The sequence below is a fragment of the Barbus barbus genome (genome assembly GCF_936440315.1).
Source record: "Barbus barbus genome assembly, chromosome: 5".
In the NCBI taxonomy this organism is placed as follows: domain Eukaryota; kingdom Metazoa; phylum Chordata; class Actinopteri; order Cypriniformes; family Cyprinidae; genus Barbus; species Barbus barbus.
In genome coordinates, this window is record NC_136733.1 from 16543853 (window position 1) to 16566241 (window position 22389).

Below are 22389 nucleotides of genomic sequence, written 5' to 3' on the forward strand. Positions count from 1 at the left end.
CCGTCATGGAACTGCCTAACCATTGTGATGAACTTGCCAGGGCAGCTGAACTTAGACATGATCTTCCAGAGTCCTTCTCTGGAGACAGTATCAAAAGCTTTTGTCAGGTCCACAAAAATGGTGTAAAGGCTGACGTTCTGCTCCTGGCATTTTTCTTGCAATTGGCATGCAGCAAAGATAATATCTACTGTCCCACGGCCCTGCCGGAACACGCACTGACTCTCAGGTAGCATGCCACGCTCCAGATGATGGTTTAAGTGGTTCACCAATATCCTGGCTAGAATCTTCCCTGTGACGGATAGCAGAGAGATGGTTCCACATCAGTGTTAATTTTGGCAGGCATTTTGGATTTAGTCTTAGTCTTTATCTTGAGACGAAAATGCTTAATAGTCTTAGTCACATTTTAGTAATTTGAGTCTTTCATAGTTTTAGTCTAGTTTATTCGACGAAAAGTCATTGCATTTTTGTTTTTTTAACTTTTAGCCATTACTTTTAGTCAAGCTGCAGTTACCAACATTTATTTTGGTAGCTATTTTATATGTAGTATTCTAACAAAAATAGTCATCAATACTTCTCTCTTTAGACCAAATCAATTAAGCTTAGTTATGAGAAATTTGAATCAAGGATTGAATTTGGAAAAACTGGAATAAATTTTAATTTTTTGGTAGAGATATAAATTCAGATACAGTAGGTTTACTTAACAAGTATACATTTATTTAACATCTTTTGTTGGTTAACATTTATGACAGATAATTAGGAATGCTGTCAATTTAAGACGGAAGGTATGTATGTAATAGCCTACTGACATACATTCAGTTTTCACCCACCTGTTTAAGCTCACTTAAACCATAACGGACTGTATTTCCGTGAGATGCTCTACATGAGAGACATTTGGACTGCTGTGTGTGTATTTGAGCACTGAGAACTGATCGCGCGCTGTATAAGAACTGAAGAAGTGGAGCGCGTGCGAGAGAGAGCACTTCTATCAGCGCGTTTCCGCCTATCGCACCTTCACTGACTTTAAGTTAATCGACAATGAATTGTGACTTGAAATTGAAAAACGGGACGTCTGGTCACTCACTCCCTAACCCTTCGGGTGCTGAGGCCATTGTTTCAGATCGCTAGTTCGCGTTTTGGTAGCCTATCCGTCCACCGCGGCTGCCATGCAAACGCACCTTATCCAATGACAGAGACGCACATTTTGAAATACAAGACAGTTAACTTAGCCTATAGGATGTATTTTGAATGTCCGGTAGTCCTCAAATAACATTTTAGTCCCGTCTCGTCTTGTTAATGAAGACGCAAATACATTTCGTCATAGTTTTTATCATCAGATATTAGTTTTAGCTCGTCAACGTCTCGTCTTAGTCACAGAAAAAAGGTTCGTTGACTAATATTTTTCGTCGTCGTCTTCGTCAACGAAATTAACACTGTTCCACATGGATTGGAATCACTCAGTAAGCTTCCTGTTCAACTGTGGACCGCCAGATGTGTAGATTTCTACTGGAATGGAGTCAGCCCCTGGTGCTTTGCCACTGGAGAGACATTTAACTGCTTCTTCCACCCCAGCTGCAGTAGGGGGATCGGCAAGTGAGTGATCGGTTGCAGCTTGCGGCAGACCGGCAATCGCAGCGTCATTGATGGAGGACGGGCGATTAAGAACAATACTGAAGTGTTCTGCCTAACGCTGAAGCACTTCTTCCTTGCCTGATATCAGTGTGTTCCCATCTGCACTGAGAAGGGTAGACAATCCTGAAGAAGTGGGACCGTAGACAGCCTTGAGTGCGCTGTAGAAGTTCTTTATGTCCTTGCGATCAGCAAAAGCCTGGATCTCGTCAGCTTTCTCACTCAGCCAATCATCCTGCATTCGTCGCAGTTCAAGCTGGACGGTTCTTCTGATGCTGTTGAAAGCATCTTTCTTGGATACAGAGGATGGATCATTTAGGTATGATCTGTGAAGGCAATGTTTTTCATCTAGCAAAGATTGAATGCCCTCGTTGTTGTCATCAAACCAATCCTGGTGCTTTCGTGTGGTGGGACCCAACACTTCCTTGGCAGTGGCATAGACTGCGTCTCTAAATGTGATCCAGTCTGAGTCAACATCGTGCAAGTCAAAGTTCAGAAGTTCCAGCTTGCTAGCCAGCTCTTCTGCCAGTGACTGCTTAACCTGGGCACACTTCAGCTTAGAGACATTCAGTCTCTTTGGAACCTTCTTCCCCTGCGGCCGTCTTGGAGATAACGTAGCTCTGACATAGCAACATCCAACATAATCACTTGGATTTTATGTATCTTATGCATTTTATTACTTTCCCATTCATGTTATTCATGTAGTTGTTGATTACTCTTATCTATCTTTTGTTAATGAAATTAATTTTTTACCCTTGTGTCTTCCTTGTGTTGATAATGCAGTAAAGTTTCTACAAGTTAGATATCCCATCAATCTTTCTTATGTGATGTACTCCTAACCACATCTTAAGTGACACGTGGTCTAAAAATCATAGCGTCACCTGTGACGTGAGTACCCATCACTACACTATTTCGCCTCCTTAGGTTGGCGAAAGCAAAATTCACTACAGTTTGTTGGTAAGATGTGTTTGACAGTTTGTGGTATGGAGAATTATGCTGTGAGGTTTGTAATTTTATTAATGAAGAATGTGGCAGAGTCGTCAGCTGTTAGAGTTGATGAAGGAGGGGGAGGAGGAGGACAAAGGATGGAGGAAAATGTTTTGTTAATTCTGTCGTGATAGTATGTCATTTTAGCAGTGGAGACATTAGCAGAGAAGTCAGAGAATGATCGATATAAATTAAGGTCAGTAGGATTTTGTGATTTGCGCCATACCCTTTCTGCAGCCCTGAGCTTAGAACGATGTTTGCGGAGGACATCAGATAGCCAAGGGGCAGAAGGGGTGGCCTGGAAGATAAGGGGGAGAAAGTGTCTGAACAAGACGTCAGAGTGGAGCAGAAAGAATCAGTAGCACTGTTAGCATCAAGAGATGATAACTGTTTAGGAGGAGGAAGCGAAGATGAAACCATAGCAGAAAGCCGGGAGGGTGAGCGTGAGCGTAGGTTACGTCGAAAAGTGACATGTGGAGGGGTATGTGATGTGTCAGGAATCATGTTGAGGTTAAGAGCGAGTAGGATCCGAGGTGTGCAGTGGAGTAACCAGCACATGATCAGTGGAGCAGTGTCATGTGTAAATAAGGTCCAGTTGGTTGCCTGATTTGTGAGTAGCTGTAGTTGACACTCGTTTGAGATCAGAAGTAAGCAGAGTGTGGAAGTCTGCAGCCTGAGGTTTATCTAGGTGGATGTTGGAAGTCTCCAGAATTTAGGAGACATAGAATGCCCCTTTTTGCAATATGTAATATAAGTCTCTGGTGTCCCCAGAATGTGTCTGTGAAGTTCCAGCTCTAAATACCCCACAGATCATTTATTATATAATTTAAAAAAATTTGAGTGGAAGCAGAAACACTCTGATTTCGTGCCTGTTTCTTTAAATCTAAATGAGCTCCTGCTCCCTAAAAACATCTGATTTGCAGTGTTGTCAACATAGCAACTTTGTCGCTAGATTTAGCGACTTTTCAGACCCCCTTAGCGACTTTTTTCCAAAAAAGCGACAAATCTAGCGACTTCTTTGACAAACCTTAGCGAGTCTCTGTGATCGCTGGTAATGCCACGACGGCACGAGGTCAGCGCGCACGCACCTCTTTCTCTGCATGTGCTCTGTTCAGTGAACGTCTGAGAGGAGCAGAGCGTTCAGTTAAAATAGATATTATGTTGCTTCTCTAGTTTTAAATGCAAATATAGCCGAAATCACAGCACAAGAATTGTCTTTGTCTTGTCTTATCTTGTGTGTATTATTTGATTTCCTCAGACGACGCTCAATTATAAAAGGATTTTTGTGCAGACTAACTTCTTGGAAGGGAGAACTGGTTATGTATTCTTAAAGGGCTGCGTTTCAGTCACTATTTCATATTTATCCCGTTGACTGACAACATAAACAGTAAAATATATAAAGGAAAAGTATGAGCACAGAGAGAGAAACAAATGTAAAAGGCAATATGATGCGATGACGTCATAGATATGCTAATTAGCGTATGACATCATCTAGTGACATTTAGCGACTTTTCAAACTGACTTTAGCTACTTTCCATCGAAAGAAGTTGGCAGCACTGCTGTTTTGGTTCTGATTATCATGTTTAACGCGCTAAAGTCATGCGTTTTAAAACATATTAGTTTAAACTTCTACGGTTTTCTGAGTGCACACATCCGAAGCACACGGACAGAAAGCGGCTGTCACTGCATGTGTGTAAACTAAGTTCTCATTCACACACAAGTTTACGTTAAAAACACACGAGTTACAAAAACAGTCAGTTATGTCTATGAAGGTAAACAGCTGGAAAATAAATCGCTGGAAATTCTGTGTGGCAGCAGCATACAGTAAATAAATCAATAAATCCACTGTTCTCTTGTCTCCTCTGAGGCTGGGACTAAATAGTGCTCTGTGCTCGTCTGTGCAGCCAAAGGCAGAACAGTTAGTATGTTTTGCTCAAACTTTCACCATGGCATTAGAACTGCTACACCGTTGTCGCTTGCGAAATCAAAATGACGGCGCAGCGGGTGGAAACTTACAGAAGCTCGTTTTTTTCAGAAGCTTGCAGAAAAAGGCTTACTAAAACAAAGTTACTGGGTTAATCTTTTTCATGTTACCCTGGTTGTTAGATGCACTGGGGACCTGATTATAGCACTTAAAACCTGGAAAAGTCAGATTTTCATGATATGTCACCTTTAATATACCAATGAGAATGAATTAACAAATGAAAGAATAAATGTATGTATGTAAAATCACATATTGCGACATTGAGGCACTCGAAATCACCGTAAGGGGAATTTCTTGTTAAAAACTTTCTTGCATGTAGACTTCACATATTTCTCATACATATGACTGAACATGGCTTTAAGTTCAAGGCAATAGTCAGTTAAAAAAAAAAAGAAAGACATTTTATTTTAACCAAAAAAAAAAAAAAAAACTTACTCCAGGGTTTGAGAGCATGCTAAATAGCTGGACAGACAGCTGTAATGTTTTGGCACAATGCTATGTCTTTAAGCACCTGCTTTAAATTACTCTATACTGAGCTGTGCTTAATTTGTTTTCCTTTCCCTGCTCTTCAAAGGTGTGGAAACGTTCTGGAGCCTGGTTCTACAAAGCCTTGCCGAAGCATATTCGTCCCATTAAGGATTCAATTCTAGATAACAGGAAGCCAGTTATAGAAAGAGGAGAGCTTCTGCCAGTGGCCAGGAGTGCACCAATAAGCTACACTTGGGCTCAAAGTAAAGGTTAGATGCTAATGCTTCTATTCTATTCTATTCAATTATATTCTATTCTATATGGAATGCGCAGAACTTTAAAAACTGAATAGCTGAAATTCTCATGCTTGAACCATAAGGAGTCTATCGTATCCCATTCCCCTTCTCTCTCCCATTACTTTTCTCTCTGGTCTTTCCTTAAAATTAAAGGCAAATATTTTGTTTTACTACAATGCCCTTACAAGAACATTCCGAGTCCAAAACAAGTTAAGCTCATTTGGCAGCATTTGTCTCACAACATTGATTGCCATAAAATTAATTTCCTTGTGTTCATCCCTTTCTTAATAAAAGCACAAATCTGGGTTACAGTGAGGCACTTTCAGTAGAAGAAAATGTGGCCAATCTGTAATTGTTAAAATACTGTTTCAGTACTAAACAGTGACCACAGGATGCTGACAATGTATGTTAAATGATGTTAGTGTGAGGGGAAAACCCTTTACGTGCGCTTATGTAGGTTACCTACATACTAAAATGTCCTAAACATGAGTATTATATTAAAAGTTTTAAACTAACCCAGCACACAGTTTAAAGCAATAGATTAAAAGTGCAGTGATAAAATGGAAGCACAATCATTTTGACTAAAGATTTTGTTCAAATATTTTGCATTCAAAATGGAAGAACTTTAAATCTCTTCCCTATTTACGACAGCATCATAAACTGTGGTTCGGAGAGTATGTTGCAGCTAGTTGCAGCAAAATTTACTTATTGATTTAAAGGCAGGTTTTTTTAAGTTAAAGCCAGAGTTTCAGTAAACTGCTGTTTGAAAAAAACAGCAAGAAACATATACATTGTAAAAAATGTCTATTTCCCAGCTCTACCAAAAACCTTTCAAACCTTGACTTTTGAACTGCCATTTTTGTGTACCCCTAGTAATTATGCCTCAATTGCTGTCAATTAGCTAAACTTGTATTGAACCTGGAATATTTGGACACATAAAAATGTATAAACGCCATTGCATTAGATAAGAAAGCAAAATCACACTTTTCAATCAAATTAATTCATGAAAAAAATTCAAATATTAATAATAATAATTGGGGTTTCTTTTCTTAGGTTTTTAAATGGTAAAACATGAGATGTACTTTGCTAGCACGCACCCACACTTTATTGAGATTTTAAGATAACCTTTTATACCTCTGTACTGTGTCTGTAATTAGGCCATTGTATTAGTTATCTAAATATACTGGTGAGGCTATAGATCTAAAGGTCAGTTAGCTTATTAAAACACCCCTTAGTCATTTCTCTACTTTAGATGGGACATCCCATTCTCTGCCAGTGACGCTATTAATGAACTCAACCATCTTAAGGTGACCCCATTTAACCCTTCTCCAAATAAACATTTACTCTTACTTTAATTTCAGGCTGAAACGCTCCTAGCTTCCAGGCACAGTTCTGCTTAACCTTGCAGAAATGCATTTTAGGGAGGATGAAAAGTGAAATATATGTAAAAATAAACTCGCCATGCCATGAATTAAATGGACCCATCTGCAGTGTGCGATAAGCTTACTTATCAGAAGAATTAGGCAGTAGAAGAGTTCTACAGCATGTGAAGCAGCGTCCCTTAAGTGCTGTTGCGTCTTGCTGTAAGGACACTCATATATCATCATTTTATTACATATAATAAAACTTGTGGCCCATAAGAGTTTACAGTCACACAGTTTCTCATGCATTTGATTATCTCCGACATGCAAATACGATGTTCAGGAATGTTCATCAAATCCATATGGTGGTGCTTTATAGCTTTTGTGGTTGACATGAGTTTTCTTTTCCTTTTTTGTTAAAACCGCCTTAGAGCACCAAATGTGGCTTTAGTGCTATCCATGTGTGCTTGAGAGCGAGAGGTGTATGAGATGCATTAGTGTGGTAGGGGTGGACACCTTTTCTGACTAGATCCATTTAAAGAATGACTGAATAAATTATGTCTGAAAGGCTTTTGGTGGGACTAACATAGAGTAATACCTTCATACCAGCTGCTGCTATTATGCACGAGCATATCAGAGGTTGTTACTGAATTAAGCATGATAAAAGCACACATGTTGATTCAGGAAGTGTACCTTCCTGACCCTTTGATAAAATACACTTTTCAGAGATTTTTTTAGCATTTTAAGTTCAACAATAAACTGTGTTCTTATCAAGAACTATATTTGACTGTATGCTAGTGAATTTTGCATGTTTGGCTAAATTGGCTTCTTAAATTGCTGATATGCTTTTTTGCAGATTAAAAATGTATTTTATTTTTTTACATTTCTTACATTTATAGATTGTTCTTTGGATCAGAGTATTGATTTATGGGTTCTTCATACTGTCGCTGTAATTTTGACTTATCTGTCATAAGCTTTTTTTGGTCCCGGTTGAATGTAATTGCATGGAAAGAACAACCAGCACAGTCCTGAGAATTTCTTATTTTTGTGTTGCAAGGAATTGATACAGCTTTGGAGCTTTCTGAGGGTGAGGAAATAATGGCAGAAACTTTTGAACAAACTATTCCTTTACCAAAGTTTTTAACAAAGCTTTCAACCTGGAACGTCTCCAACAAATATGATTTGATAATGGCAGTGTAAATGCTTTACTGTCACCTGTCTTGCATACACACTCAGTCACAAACAGCAGATTGTGACTTTTAGGCTCTGATTTGTCATGTGGGAGTCAATTTGACTCTGTGTAGCTTCACTGGATCTTCAGAAGAGAAGGGTAAAATCTCCAGTACATAGATGTTAACTATTCATATTAACTAACACTAGCTTTTCTTATCTTTTTGTATTATATCCAGGGCTGGAAATGGAGGGTGCGTGGGGGGACGGAGTCCAGGGAGTGAATTTCGAGGGGGGACGGCGTTTCATTTCCAACTGGTTAGATTTATTTGAAAATTTAAAGTGACTTCTATATTTTATCCATTCAAAAGACTACAAAAGCGAACCCAGTTCTGCATAAACCGTAGTGCAATGCAGACTAAACATAATGTAGCAGGATATTTGTGTCTATGGTTTGCTGGGCAATGCCGTCTTTGATTGGCCATCAAGAGCAGACTGCAGCCAATGGAAATGCTTCTCTATTGCTGCGCATGCTGCTCCTCACAGCACAGATCGTGAAAGCAGACTGCAGTTTGTCATTCATTGTAATCAACAAACTGTAGCGACGATGTAAATAATAGATTCAGTGTGCAGTGTAGACAGCTTCATTCACTAAAATAGAAGTTTGTGAGATCGCAATGAATTTAATGATTATGAAGGGTTTGTAAATGTGAAATAGAATTTATACAACAGATTTATACATTACTGATTTTATTCAAAAGTTAATATAAAGCGACTTACATTTTAGGAACACTTGACTGATCTGTTCAGAACTATTTTGTTGATGAAATAAAGTCACAACTGAGCCGCTGCGCATCTCCAAGCGCTGTTTCGATTATGAATGAATCTTTGTTTTTGAACAAAGTGAGTCAATGATTCAATGACCCATTCATAAAGAGATTCACTTGCTTCATTCCTTAATGAATCAGCCGTTTGAAGGAATCGATTAGATGAATGATTCCGTGACAGACAGTGACTTGCTGCCACCTACTGGGAGTTTCATTTTTAAAGTATAAATTTGAATTGTTTAATGTTTCTATATTCAATCTCATAACATTGTTATTAAATGTATTAATGCCACCTCTGAGTCTTGTTAAAAAGTCTAAATATTCCACATTTGTGCTCTTCTGTTCCGTGCAAAGATTAATTGTTGATGCTGATTTCAGGTCTTCCTGATTGTATCTGATTATTTTAAATGAATTTGTTTCATTTTTTTTATTTTATTTTTTACAAAAAGTTAATAAATCTATTTTTGGCGCAACATATGACATTTAATAAAGTTAAAAATGGCATTACAAAGGTTAAAAAAATACTTTGAGTCAGAAATCACCTTATAATAGTAAGGTTAATTTCTGTCATTGATCAGAAGGTGTTCCTAATTTATTTTATTTATTTTTAAGTAGAAGCACTAGTGCTCCTGAAAAGAAACGTAAGTGTAGAGTTCTTAAGAATGTAATGTTACTTTTAAAACTAATTGAAAATGTTTTTGCAAAGTGTAAACTATTAGATATAATCTACAAATCATGCAATATTAGATATAATCTACAAATCATGACCGCTAAATAAGACGTGTTTTGGGGCTTAGCTAATCAGGCCAATGAGAGACAATCATTCTAATATTTTATGAAATCATTCGTTCATTTCACTAATCAATGTTTGTTTTTTTATTAAACACAAGCGGTCATTAATAATAATGATATTATAATATGTACAAATTCAAACACAATTTAATTAATTTTGGGCAGAATTGCAGATGCCTGTCTTAATGTACAAGAAGGTTTAGAGAAAATATGACATAAGTTGTTAATAAATGGTTTTATGATTAAATACAGTGGTGTGAAAAAGTGTTGCCCCCCTTCCTGATTTTAAATTTTTTTGCATGTTTGTCACACTTCAATGTTTCAGATCATCAAATAAATGTAAATATTAATCAAAGATAACACAAGTAAACACAACATGCAGTTTTTAAATGAAGGGTTTTTTTTATGAAGGGAAAACAAAATCCAAACCCACATAGCCCTGTGTGAAAAAGTGTTTGCCCTGCATGGCAGAGTTCCAAGACGAAAACCGCTGCTGAGCAAAAAAAACATAAAGGCTCGTCTCAGTTTTGCCAGAAAACATCTTGATGATCCCCAAGACTTTTGGGAAAATACTCCGTGGACTGACGAGACAAAAGTTGAACTTTTTGGAAGGTGTGTGTCCCATTACATCTGGCGTAAAAGTAACACAGCATTTCAGAAAAAGAACATCATACCAACAGTAAAATATGGTGGTGGTAGTGTGATGGTCTGGGGCTGTTTTGCTGCTTCAGGACCTGGACGACTTGCTGTGATAAACGGAACCATGAATTCAACTGTCTACCAAAAAATCCTGAAGGACAATGTCCGGCCATCTGTTCGTGACTTCAAGCTAAAGCGAACTTGGGTTCTGCAGCAGGACAATGATCCAAAACACACCAGCAAATCCACCTCTGAATGGTTGAAGAAAAACAAAATCAAGACTTTGGAGTGGCCTAGTCAAAGTCCTGACCTGAATCCTATTGAGATGCTGTGGCATGACCTTAAAAAGGCGGTTCATGCTCGAAAACCCTCCAATGTGGCTGAATTACAACAATTCTGCCAAGATGAGTGGGCCAAAATTCCTCCACAGCGCTGTAACAGACTCATTGCAAGTTATCACAAACGCTTGATTGCAGTTGTTGCTGCTAAGGGTGGCCCAACCAGTTATTAGGTTTAGGGGGCAAGCACTTTTTCACACAGGGCCATGTGGGTTTGGATTTTGTTTTCCCTTCATAATAAAAAACTTAATTCAAAAACTGCATGTTGTGTTTACTTTTGTTATCTTTGATTAATATTTAAATTTGTTTGATGATCTGAAACATTAAAATGTGACAAACATTTTAAAAAATTTCAGGAAGGGGGCCAACACTTTTTCACACCACTGTACATACGAAAGGTAATCTAAAATTACCATTGTTAACCCCCCCCCCCCCCCCCCCCCCCCCCCCCCAAGCTAGAGTCCCCCCAGTGAATTTCGGCCATTTTCACCACTGATTATATCTGTTTTTATTTATATAGTTAAAACTTTCTATGTGTACTGCGTTAAGATTAACTGAGACTTGTTATAGCACTTGGATATCATTGTTCTTTTGTTGATTTTGATTGCTTCCATTGTCCTCATTTGTAAGTTGCTTTGGATAAAAGCTTCTGCTAAATGACTAAATGTAATGTAACAATAATAAAACATTCTTATTGGAATAATGGAAGACAAAAGCAAAACCTAAAATTGTGAAGATATTTTGAGACGTTATATGTCATCTGTCTTGTAATAATATTGACTCAGGCTACATAGAGTAAATGTATAAAAAAACATTTCCATGAAGAAGTGCATTAACGTTGCTAGAATAATATTAAATCTGGTATTGATTTTGTTGAAATGATTAAACAGAGCATGTTTGCTCTGGTATTTTGAAGCCAGCAGTTTTCAGATAGTATTACAAAAAATGCAGACAGAGAAAAATATATTTAAAGAAATGCTTCAGGTTTTAAAAAAAGTTCAGTTCTATCTCTGGCTTATTGTAGATTATATTACAACAATATTATTCAATTTGTAAATGCAGAAGAAAAACAATAGATTGGAATTAAAGAAAGTGATTTAGTACACTGCAAGCTTCACATTTCTGCAGTTAAATCCTCTAGAGATCCGCCAGCTTGCTACAGATGCTGTCGATGGAGCTTAACTTGTATTGAATCTGGAACAACCTTTAAGGCTGGCAGGTCAAAATCATCATGTCTAAACAAATGTAACAGAGCGATATAGATAAGCTTTAGAATTAATGTCTTTCTTTTCAGCTGATGGTTAGATTAGGTAAAGTTTCAGTCAGTCTAATGTGATTGGACATGCAGGTGAAGCACTTCCCATCCCAGATGCTCAGGGGGACAGAAAGGAGAATGAAGATTATTTAAACATTCGCTCAGCTGCTTTCAGATTTAAACAGTGATTTCATAAATTAAACTTTTTCATATTAAGTTCTGCTTGAAGTTGATTTACAAGACTCAAAGTCATCCATTTTAATAAAATTAATCGACCAATAATTGTTCTGGATATGGAAGCACCTTACAGATAGTGTCTTATCTGTCATAAGCTTTTAGCATCAAACACGCTCAGTGCTACAGAAAATGCTGCTGAAAATTTAGATAACACCTCTACATCTTCAGCTGTTTTTCTTCATCAACATTGAACTTCCTCTCTCTCTGCCTGCCAGAATAATTTCTATATACTTAGGAATTAATTCTGAAGGGTTAATCAGGCTAAATGTATGTAAATTTGTAAAATACAGCTCATTGGAATTTCATGAAAATCCGGCATCTGGCAGCCATAACAGATTTAGGATGATAATATGCCAGTCGGATGGGCAATGAGCTCCTATTTAGAAATTACAGATCATAGGGGAGTCTGAGTGTAACAGAGCCGACGAGACGAGAGACGTTCGGATCCATTTGCAAGCTTTTATTAATAAACATAGTCAAATAACAGGCAGGGTCAAAACACCAGCAAACGAGTATGGCACGGACAAGACACGAGTAATCCTAGGGCATGCGTGGGTCCTCGATCCGCGAACAATATCCAGAGGGCTTGAGAAGAGGTATAGTCCGATAACCTGAGCAATAATCCAAACGGGGTATACACAGAGTCCGAAACGGTGAGACAAGGGTAAATCCACGATACAAGGGTGGGAAACAGGAAACGAGACTATAAACAAAACAAACTAAACTTAGACTTAGAAAACACAGAATGGCTCTGTAAGGCAGCTAACACTAGGAGAGTGTTATACGCAGAACAATACGCTGCAAAGACAGAGAGGAAGTTCAAGGCTTATAAAGCGTGTGTAATCAGTGCAATCAGCTGTGAGATTGGTGACAGCTGTGTGTCGTCAGTGCAATGGATGATGGGAATTGTAGTCCGTGGGTGAAGAGCAACAGTAGTGGGGTGCAAGAGTCAGTATGATGGAAGTGGGGTGCAAGAGTCAGTATGATGGAAGTGGGGTGCAAGAGTCAGTATGATGGAAGGGCGACCTCTGATGGTGAGTGTGCGGAAGTCCATGAACCGGATTCGTGTCACTGAGACAGTGATGATTCCCATTTTGTAAAACAAGACTAACTTTGCAGCATGTCTTGTATTGAGGGACTTTTCAGCTTTTAGAGTTCCCTATATTTTTTGTGTCTAATGACGTTTATGTTGGTGACAGAATTTAAAAAAGAGTAATTGTATTTGGCTCATGTGATCATTTTATTTGAATTTCTAGTAGGGATGCATGTTCTCAAAATCAGCTATTCAGATGTTTTAATAATGCAAATTTAACAGTCTATAAAATCAGGAACCCTCAAATTAAAGCCGCAGTCCGTAACTGTTTTTGGTTAAAAATTATCCAAAATGAATATTTGAGTAATTACATAACCAGCCAGTGTTCAAAACTATCGCCTTACTTTAGCCTGATTCACAACGGTTAGCTTATAGTAATGTTTTCTAATTTGAGTGGTACGGGTAGGTTTTCGTGGGAAATTCAAGCATGGCACTGCGTCATTATGTTCAAGTTCAAGTTTATTTGTATAGCGCTTTTTACGATACAAATCTATTTCCTAATTTCTCTACAGGAAATTAAGTTTCCACAATATATTTATATATTGCAGAACCTTAATATATTTAACTTATGGCAAAATTTGGTAATTCTGTATGTTGTCTGAGCTTTGGCATCCTCTGAGGTCCTCTGAGGGGTTGGCATCATCTTTTCTCAGGTGTTTGGTCATCTCGGATCATTTAATGGTTGGATCCAGACTGAAGCTTCTGTAATTCCTAGTTATCATGGGATGTTAATCCCGTGGCAGAAACAGAGAAACAAATAGAGACATAATTAGCGTAGCTGCTGTTCCATCTAAGCAAAAATTATTTGTTCAACCCAAGATAAAGAATAATAATAATGTACATTTGATCAGCTATAACTGCAGTACAAGATTATAAAATGCATTATGTGAATGCTTGGCTTTAATCTAGATTTTAAAAAGAAATCAAAATAAAACTAGTGATAAGGCGCTCTGATTGATTTTGTTTTAGAATGTTATAGGGGATATATTCACATGTTATAGAAATGAAAATGATAGTGTATAAAATTGTTTTTAAGATAGAAAATAGACGATAAAGAATCAATTTGATGGAGCTTAAACTCAAAACACGCAGTCACAAATCAGCGCATGTGTAGACAAGCCAATGTCAAGCCAAATCATGTCACGTCTGTAAACATAAAGAAGTTGTTCCGGCTAGTAGGCTATCGCATGTGAGGATCCTGCAGGTGGTGGATTGTTTATAGCCTTTTCTCACAGCAACTATAATAATTAAATGTATAATTTTGATGGTGGATTGTAATCCAGAAAGGATTACGTGTTTATGAAACACACTTGAATGAAATTTAATTATATTCCAGTTTTAAATGCTTCTGATTACAGATAGCCTGGGATTACACAAGATTTGTTTTTTAAAGAAAACCAGTTCGATGGAAGCGTAGTTTGCTTTTTGGGTTAAAAGAATTTATTAATATGGAAGTCGAATGGCATGACAATTAGATTAGACTGTACAGAAATTTAAATCTACACGTTAATATACACTATACTCATAGTCACGCAATGCTGATGTTGTTAACATTAATAATTTGAGAATGAAGTGGTAGCACTTTATTTTACAATACGTGTACTTCCCTGGTACATACATGGTAAATATCTTGTACCTACAGGCAAATGAGTGGTAACACAAGGTACTTATCTGAAGTGTATTTACATGGTAACAAATAAGAAACACTGCTGTACTTAACAGTCGTACATGCATGGTAATTAGTTTGTACATACAGACAAGTGTGGTTAAGAACGGTCACTTACAGGTAGTGCCCATACATGGTAACTAATTAGATACTTTACTATACTTACTAATGCATATACATGGTAAATATGTACAGTAGTACTTACGGACGAGTGGGTACAAACAGGCACATCCTTACAGTATCCTTATATGGTAACTAATAAGACGTATTACTGTACATGCTAATGATGGTAAATGTGTAGCACCTACGGAAAAATGTGGTATTATGTGGAAACAAACAAGACACATACTGTACTTGGTATATACGGTACGCTTGGTAAGTCCTAACCTTACTTAATAAAAAGATTACTGTTTTTCAATTGCTTGTGTAGGTTAATGCTAAATTGCTCTCCACAACAGTGCTTACAAAGTTTGAAGAACTGGTAATTTCTGTGTAATGTTTATGTAAAATGGTGCACTTTATTTTACAGTCCTATTTCCATATACTTACTATGTAAGTACTGGTGCGATACTCAAGTTGGGGAGTACTGCATTTCATTGGCTCTGTACTTGTACTCTGCACAGTGACAAAGTTGAATCTAATCTAATAAACATGGACGAGGTACTTATTGAGAAATGGATGGTAGGTGCCATTGCAATTTGGAACTTTGGAAGTTGTTTGGGAACACGGCAGTAAATGTGCAGCACTGCATAGTGTTAATACATAGCAGGCACAGTCCTTTTAAACAGGGATTTTGAAACATGACAATCAGGAGTTGCAAGTGCAAATATAGGGCTTTTCACACTTGAAATTGTTAACCCTGGGTCATCCTAAACCCTGGATAAATGGAATCCCGAGTTATCTGTAATTACGTTTCACACTGCTCATACTATACCTGGGGTTAACGGTTAATCCTGGGTATTTATTAACAGTCATTTCACACTGTACATTCCTAAACCCCGGGTTAACGTTCTTATTTGGGGTGTCGCTGTCACTGATTGAGCGAACAGCAGGCAACCTGTTTACACGGCTTTTTGCGCGTCTTTCAGATTATTTAAAAAAAAAAAGTCGCCGCGTAAGTGTAAAAAATACAAATAACTTTAGCCGTTTTAAGGTCTTTAGCCAGGTCTTTAGCCGTTTTAAGCCTCATGAGACGCACAAAGGCAAGAAAGCAAAGACTAAAATACAAAAGAAAGAAAACAAGGAGCAATGTTAATATTTCTTGGAATTTCTTTTAAGTGAATAATACAGTCTCCTCATCACTCCAGTTCACACGCTTTCCGTCTATTGACATTTCTTTCTTTTCTCTCACCAGCTGCTCTTTACACGACGTGCGTTTCCTGTTACTGACGTGACACGAGCCTCGCTGCTCGATTTCTGATTGGCTGTCTGTTGCCAAGTGTCCAGCAGCAGCAACAAACAAACACCGCTCTATTTCACACTGAACAAACTTAGCGCCACAATGCGGGGTTAATACCGCAAATGCGGTGCTAATCCTGCTCCGGAGCAGGGTTTCAAAACCCCGGGTGCTAATACCGCTTTCAAATTACAGGTGTGAAACGTTTCTTTACTCGCGGTAAAAAGCGGTGTTTAGAACGACGATAACCTGGGGTTAAGCGCTATGTGAAAAGCCCTTCACTGTCATTAAAGATAAGGCAAGTTAACTGCAATGGCACCTACCATCAATTACTCAATAAGTATCTTGGTCCATGTTTATACCCCCCAACTTGAGTACTGCATAACTTTTCTGTACATTAACTAATAGGTACATATACCAGTAAAGTGAACCATTTTACATAAACATCACACAGGAATTACCAGTTCTTCAAATTTTGTAAGCACTTTTGAGGAGAGCAATTTAGCATTAACACAAGCATTTGAAAAACAGTCATCTTTTTATTAGGTAAGGTTAGGATTACCAAGCGTACCGTATATACCAAGTACAGTATGTGTTTTGTTTGTTACCACATAATACCACATTTTTCCGTAGGTGCTATATATTTACCATGTATATACCATTAGTAAGTATAGTAATGTGTCTTATTAGTTACCATATAAGGATACTGTAAGGACGTGCCTGTTTGTACCCACTTGTCCGTAAGTACTACTGTACATATTTACCATGTATATACATTAGTAAGTACAGTAAAGTATCTAATTAGTCACCATATATGGGCACTACCTGTAAGTGACCGTTCTTACCCACATTTGTCTGTATGTACAAACTAATTACCATGCATGTATAACTGTTAAGTATAGCCGTGTTTTTGTTACCATACACTTCAGGTAAGTACCACTCATTTGCCTGTATGTACAAGATATTTACCATGTATGTACCAGGGAAGTACACATACTGAAGAATAAAGTGCTACCGAAAATTCTTATTTGGGTCATATTTCCAAGACATAGGCTAGAATCTGTGATTGCAAAGTAAAGTAAACATCCACACCGGTGCGGTGATTGACAGCTACACATTCACCTCAAAACATTAGATTCATCCGCGCTGGAGCCGTGCCAACTCACAACCGCACGCATGGAAGATAATTCGGCCCACAGCTTGCAATTCCAGGTTTTCAAACAGAGATCGCGACAAAGAGATAAAACTTACGGACTGCAGCTTTAAGATCAGAGTTTTGAAATCTGTTATAGAACTACTGTATATTCGCAACCAACAGTGTACAATGAACAGCATGTAATACATTTTCTTAATTCATTAAACCTGCCAACAGTAACTAAAGATCAGAATACCAGCATAACAAAAGAAATGACAGAAATGGAAATTCAATTTCAAGTGTGCTGAGAACGTTGTTTTAAATTTTAGCCTTGTCACATCCTCCTGACGCTGTTTTTTTTTTTCCTTTTTATTCTGAAGTAAACGAGTTTTTGACATGACCTCCGCGTAAGCGTCTCAATTTCTCAAACTTTCACTAACAAAGCTGACAATGGACCCTTTTCACATTTTCTCAGCAGCGGAAGTAATGTTAGTTGGGTAAAATTGTATGGCAAAGAATTGTAGATTACCTCAAATATATTTTTGGCATTCCCATTTTCTAAAATAGCAAGAAAAACTCCACAATAGGGACAAGGACAAAAAAATAGAGAGACTGATAAAAGCAGTCAGAAGAAACAACAATGTCAAATTTACCATACTTTTTTTGTAGTTTGCAAAGGTATAATAAAATTAGAGAGATATTACCTTAACCTTGTTCATTTAGACCAAACAAGGTTTATTCATCAAAGACAAACACAAGATAGCATCAGATCAATTATTTTCTTTTTTTTTATAAATATTTAGGGGAAGACATATTTCTCAACACGGAGAGAATTTCCTCACCCCTGAGCAGAAGAGATATCTAAGCAAAAATGCAATCTGCTATAGATAATGCAGCTTAAATGAAGGCAGTCATAGCCATATATTGTGGAAATGCTTTCGAGTTCAGATATATTGACAAGAAATTCCTAAGAGATTGTGGAGTATATTCAGGTGTCCATTTTATTTATTTTTTAACTCTTTAATTTGGCAATACAAATCCTAGATTTAAAAGACAAATCTGACAAATATTTGATGAGAATTCTTCTGAATTTATCAAAAAAGGGTAGACTACATTATTCCACTAAGATCAGACCTAGTATAAAAATTATAATAATGAAGAAGAGGAGGGGCAATTCAGAGAAATGGGGTTAAAAAGGAATGAAAGGGCAACCGTTTGAAGAATAAAATACCCATATAGGAATAAGAGTACTTTTGGAGTCAAATAAATATCTCTTAGATTCTTTTTGTATGTAGTTGGTAAAAACATTGTTGTAAGAAGCAAAAACAATCAGATCTAGCACATTTACTGGCTTTACTGATTGTACTGTTTATTAAAGTAGTACTTTTGTTGACAATCTAAAAAAAAATTTCACCCCCGAAAAAAATGTTCAACCCGCCCCCCGTTCTGCATATTCCGTATGTATCTCTTATCACGTACAACTTTTGTTCTATTCAACCGTAAGTGCCCTGCGAAGTGGACATCACCGGATTTGGTTTAATAAAGAAAGGCTGCAATGAAAAGGAAATGACTTAAGATAGATGTGGAGTAGATGTTTGTTTGTTTTTTTGTTGTTTTTTTTAAATAAGAAGCCTAAAAAAGAAACATCATTACAAATATTCTTCAGATAATATTAGAAATTTACCAGACCGCTGTTGCTTGCTGGCTATTATTGGGTAAGGCCTTTAGGGAGGTCAAAATGTATTATATAGATTATTAAAAATCCTATTACTTGTAAACAGATATTTAGTCCAGCGTCTTGCGGTTAATAAGAGTTGAAGGCTATAAATACTTCAGTTACAAACTATAGAAGCACACTGGTCTTCACTTAAGAACATATTGATTCTGGAATTTAATTGAACTCTACCAAAACAGAGAATTAAATTATTTCCCTAAATCAGTGCAGAAAACTCTTCTTGTTTCCTGCTTCCTCGTGTATCAGCACTGTGACATTTATGTGTATTATCTGAGTTATGCCTTTTAATTTCCTGTGCGGAGATGTACATATTAAAACTGGACTGTACACTCTCAAAAATTTGTTACAACAGCTGTTGCTGGTGCAGTACCTTCCAAAAAATCATTACACCAGCGATCAAATGTTTATGGTCAGTAAATAAATCCTTCTAGCTTTGACTTTGTCTAGCAAATGAAATTCTCCCAGGGTTAGTGTGGTTGCATGGTTGACTCAAAAACAGCTATTTCATTTACAGCACTGTGCAATCATTTCTATTGTCTCCCCCAAAGGTCACTCACTGGCTGTTGTAAATCTCTGCTGGCTTTTCAGTGTCATCAGGGCCTTATATGATTTACAGTGCATATGATCAAATGTAGGAGGTAACTAATATGCAGAAAGTCATTTTGTTGTCATGTAACAAGAAAACCATAAAACAGAAATTTATATTACAGTGGTCCCTGGCTCAAATATTTAATTTTGTCAATATGTTTTCTAAAGAAAGATAAACGTGTAGTGATGAATGCCAAAATATTAAATGTAATGGATGTATATTTGCTGAGTAATCCATTATTTTGTAGAGGGGGGTCAAAATGGCAATTTTCACCTGAGATTCGGAGCCAGATTACAGGGAGTTAAAAGTGACTTTAGAAAGATTGCATCGTTGTTATTTTTTACACAGTTTGGTAGGTCTGGTGAAAATTGTCATTTTGACCCCCTCTACAAAATAGTGGATTACTCAAATTTACCCCCGGTTTCATAGGCAAGGCTTAAGCATAGTCTTAGGCTAAAATGCATGTCTGGGCTGTTTCAACTGAAAGAAACTTGCACTGACTGATCATAAAATATTATAGAAAAACTCGATTCATCTAACTATCACGATTATTTTTAAAATGATTTAAAAATAGATTGGTTTACCTCAGAATCGATTTTTATTTCATTTTATTTTTCGATCAGCATATGACATCAAAGTACTGCGAGAACGATTCGAAAGCATGCAGAGCCGTCTGCTCTCTGTAGCTCTTGCGGTGCTCTGATGTCACAACGATCGTTCTGCGTGCGCAGTGCCGCTGCATTGGATGACGTCGTATACGTTTAAAGCCAGCGTGAGAAAGCAAAACCATGACGGAGGCAGAGCATCAAACCTCTTCCAGAATTCTTTCTGCACCTTCATGTTTTGAATCCCAACTGCCGGGAAAACATGACTGAAATGGTATGCAAAGTAACACAGCGCTTTATTTTATTTCAGAAAGTATTTCTTTGCTCATTTTGTTGAACATTTGACTATTATATTCATGTGCAAGTTCAGGGTTTTGGTACTTTAAAGTTTCATGGTTCAAGGTACTTTAAATATACACTATGTTTATGCTCCTGAAATAAAAGTTTAGAAAGATGTGATGCATTGTTTTTGTTAGTATGACTCATCATATACAGTCTCTTTTAAGGGTATAATCAACTACTTTCCATTGTCTAGTCTTTAAGCAAACAAAAATCACAATAAATTGTAATATCGAATCGCAATAGTAACTGCTAAGATGTGTGTGTTTTTTTTAATTGTGACAGTCTGTATATTAAGTGTATCATTCAACTTTTTCCCATGGTCTAGAGTTAAAAACAAAAAAGCAAAAATCGCAACACACAGCGATATCGAATCGCAATACTTGAAATTTTTAAAAACAATCACAATACATATCATATCGGCACCCAAGTAGTGTGATGGTATCAAATCGGGAGGTATGTCAGATTCATTGTTTGTCATTGTTTTGTTAAATGTTTTTATTTAAGGCATATTTATAAAAGCTACTTAAATGCCCTAATTGAACTATGGCCTAATCCTGGATTAACCTAAGCCCTGCATGTGAACCTGGGTCTCAATATTTTGGCTTTTCTTCAGAAAAAGTATTGACAAAATAAAAAATTTTTAGAGTTTCTGAAATTTGGTTGATTTCACATGGACCTTTTTACTACTGTATTTTGAAAGTATATTTCCCTGGATAATTGTCAAATTGTGTAATTCCAAGAAATTAATTTGGAAATATTTATCTTGAAAAATGTTGTACTCCATAATATGTGAGATCCCAAAAACATTGTGATCCAATGGGTTACAAGTACACACATTCATAGATGCAAACTGCTCACCTTTTGGTGAAAACTCACCTGTTTGAGATCAAAATAGGTCACTTACGAGATTTTGGGTCTTTTTACAGTACCATTAGTACCAATTCAATTATAAACCCACTTATAGTCAACCGATTTTAAACGCTCCTGTGTGTTTTTGTGCACGTGCTTTGGTTTCGAATTACAGAACCACACATTTATTTACAGTGTGCTTTTGCAATGTTGAGTATTGTAGTCAATCACAGGCATCTCTGTTGAAAGCAATGGCCAGTCAGAGGTGTTTTCTGTAGTTTAATCAGAATCCGCTCTGAGCTCATTTTTGTTTTCGCAAGTAGAGTTCTACATGCTCGTAGATCTACCTATTAGAACGGGAGAGATAGAAAAGCATACACACGGTGTAAATAAGAGATTGGTTGTGTAGTTAGTCATTAATTATATCATTGAGTTTTCGCGTGATAAAGCTCAGTCAGTTGTGCTATAAGAGGAGCCCTTTGCTCGGTTTCTGAACATATAGGACTGAACGTCCACGTATACAGTTTCAGGAGTAACAAACGCGAGTGAAAACAATTATGCGTGTTGTAGGATATCAGAGATATCAGACAAAGTTAAGACTCGATCAGAACATCTAAACATGAGAAGCTGAAATTCCAGAGTGGCCTCAAAGCTGTAACAGGACGTCGCAAATCAGATTCCTAGCTCCAACTAGTCTTAAGCAAGCGAACTAACCAACTCTTTCACAAAACAGCTTGCAACACTGAGACAAAAGAACACTTATTGATAATTCCAATTCAGGAAGGAGACCGTCAAATTTGGGGGCAATTAATCAAGACTGATGGTCAAAGAGATGGCCATCACATGGGTTCCACGCTGGAAGTCACAAGCTTTCTTAGACTGACTTTTCCCCCACATAGAAGACAGACCAAGCCGAAATTCCATTGTCTAAAGAACATGTCTTCGTTCTCCATAGAACTACACAGAAACTTTCTTTTTCATATGCACCTAAAAGCATCC

General features: G+C 37.2%; 1 protein-coding gene across 1 annotated transcript in view; it reads left to right on the forward strand.

The window, feature by feature from the left end:
* LOC306869448 (rab effector Noc2-like) overlaps window positions 1-22389 on the forward strand; it is a gene marked incomplete at both ends in the record, with an annotated part of 105089 nt that overhangs the window by 58844 nt on the left and 23856 nt on the right. Inside the window, one exon of the mRNA XM_079416227.1 lies at window positions 5172-5334. Coding sequence (XP_079272353.1) covers window positions 5172-5334 — 163 coding nt within the window. The remainder of the gene's footprint in view (window positions 1-5171; window positions 5335-22389) is intronic.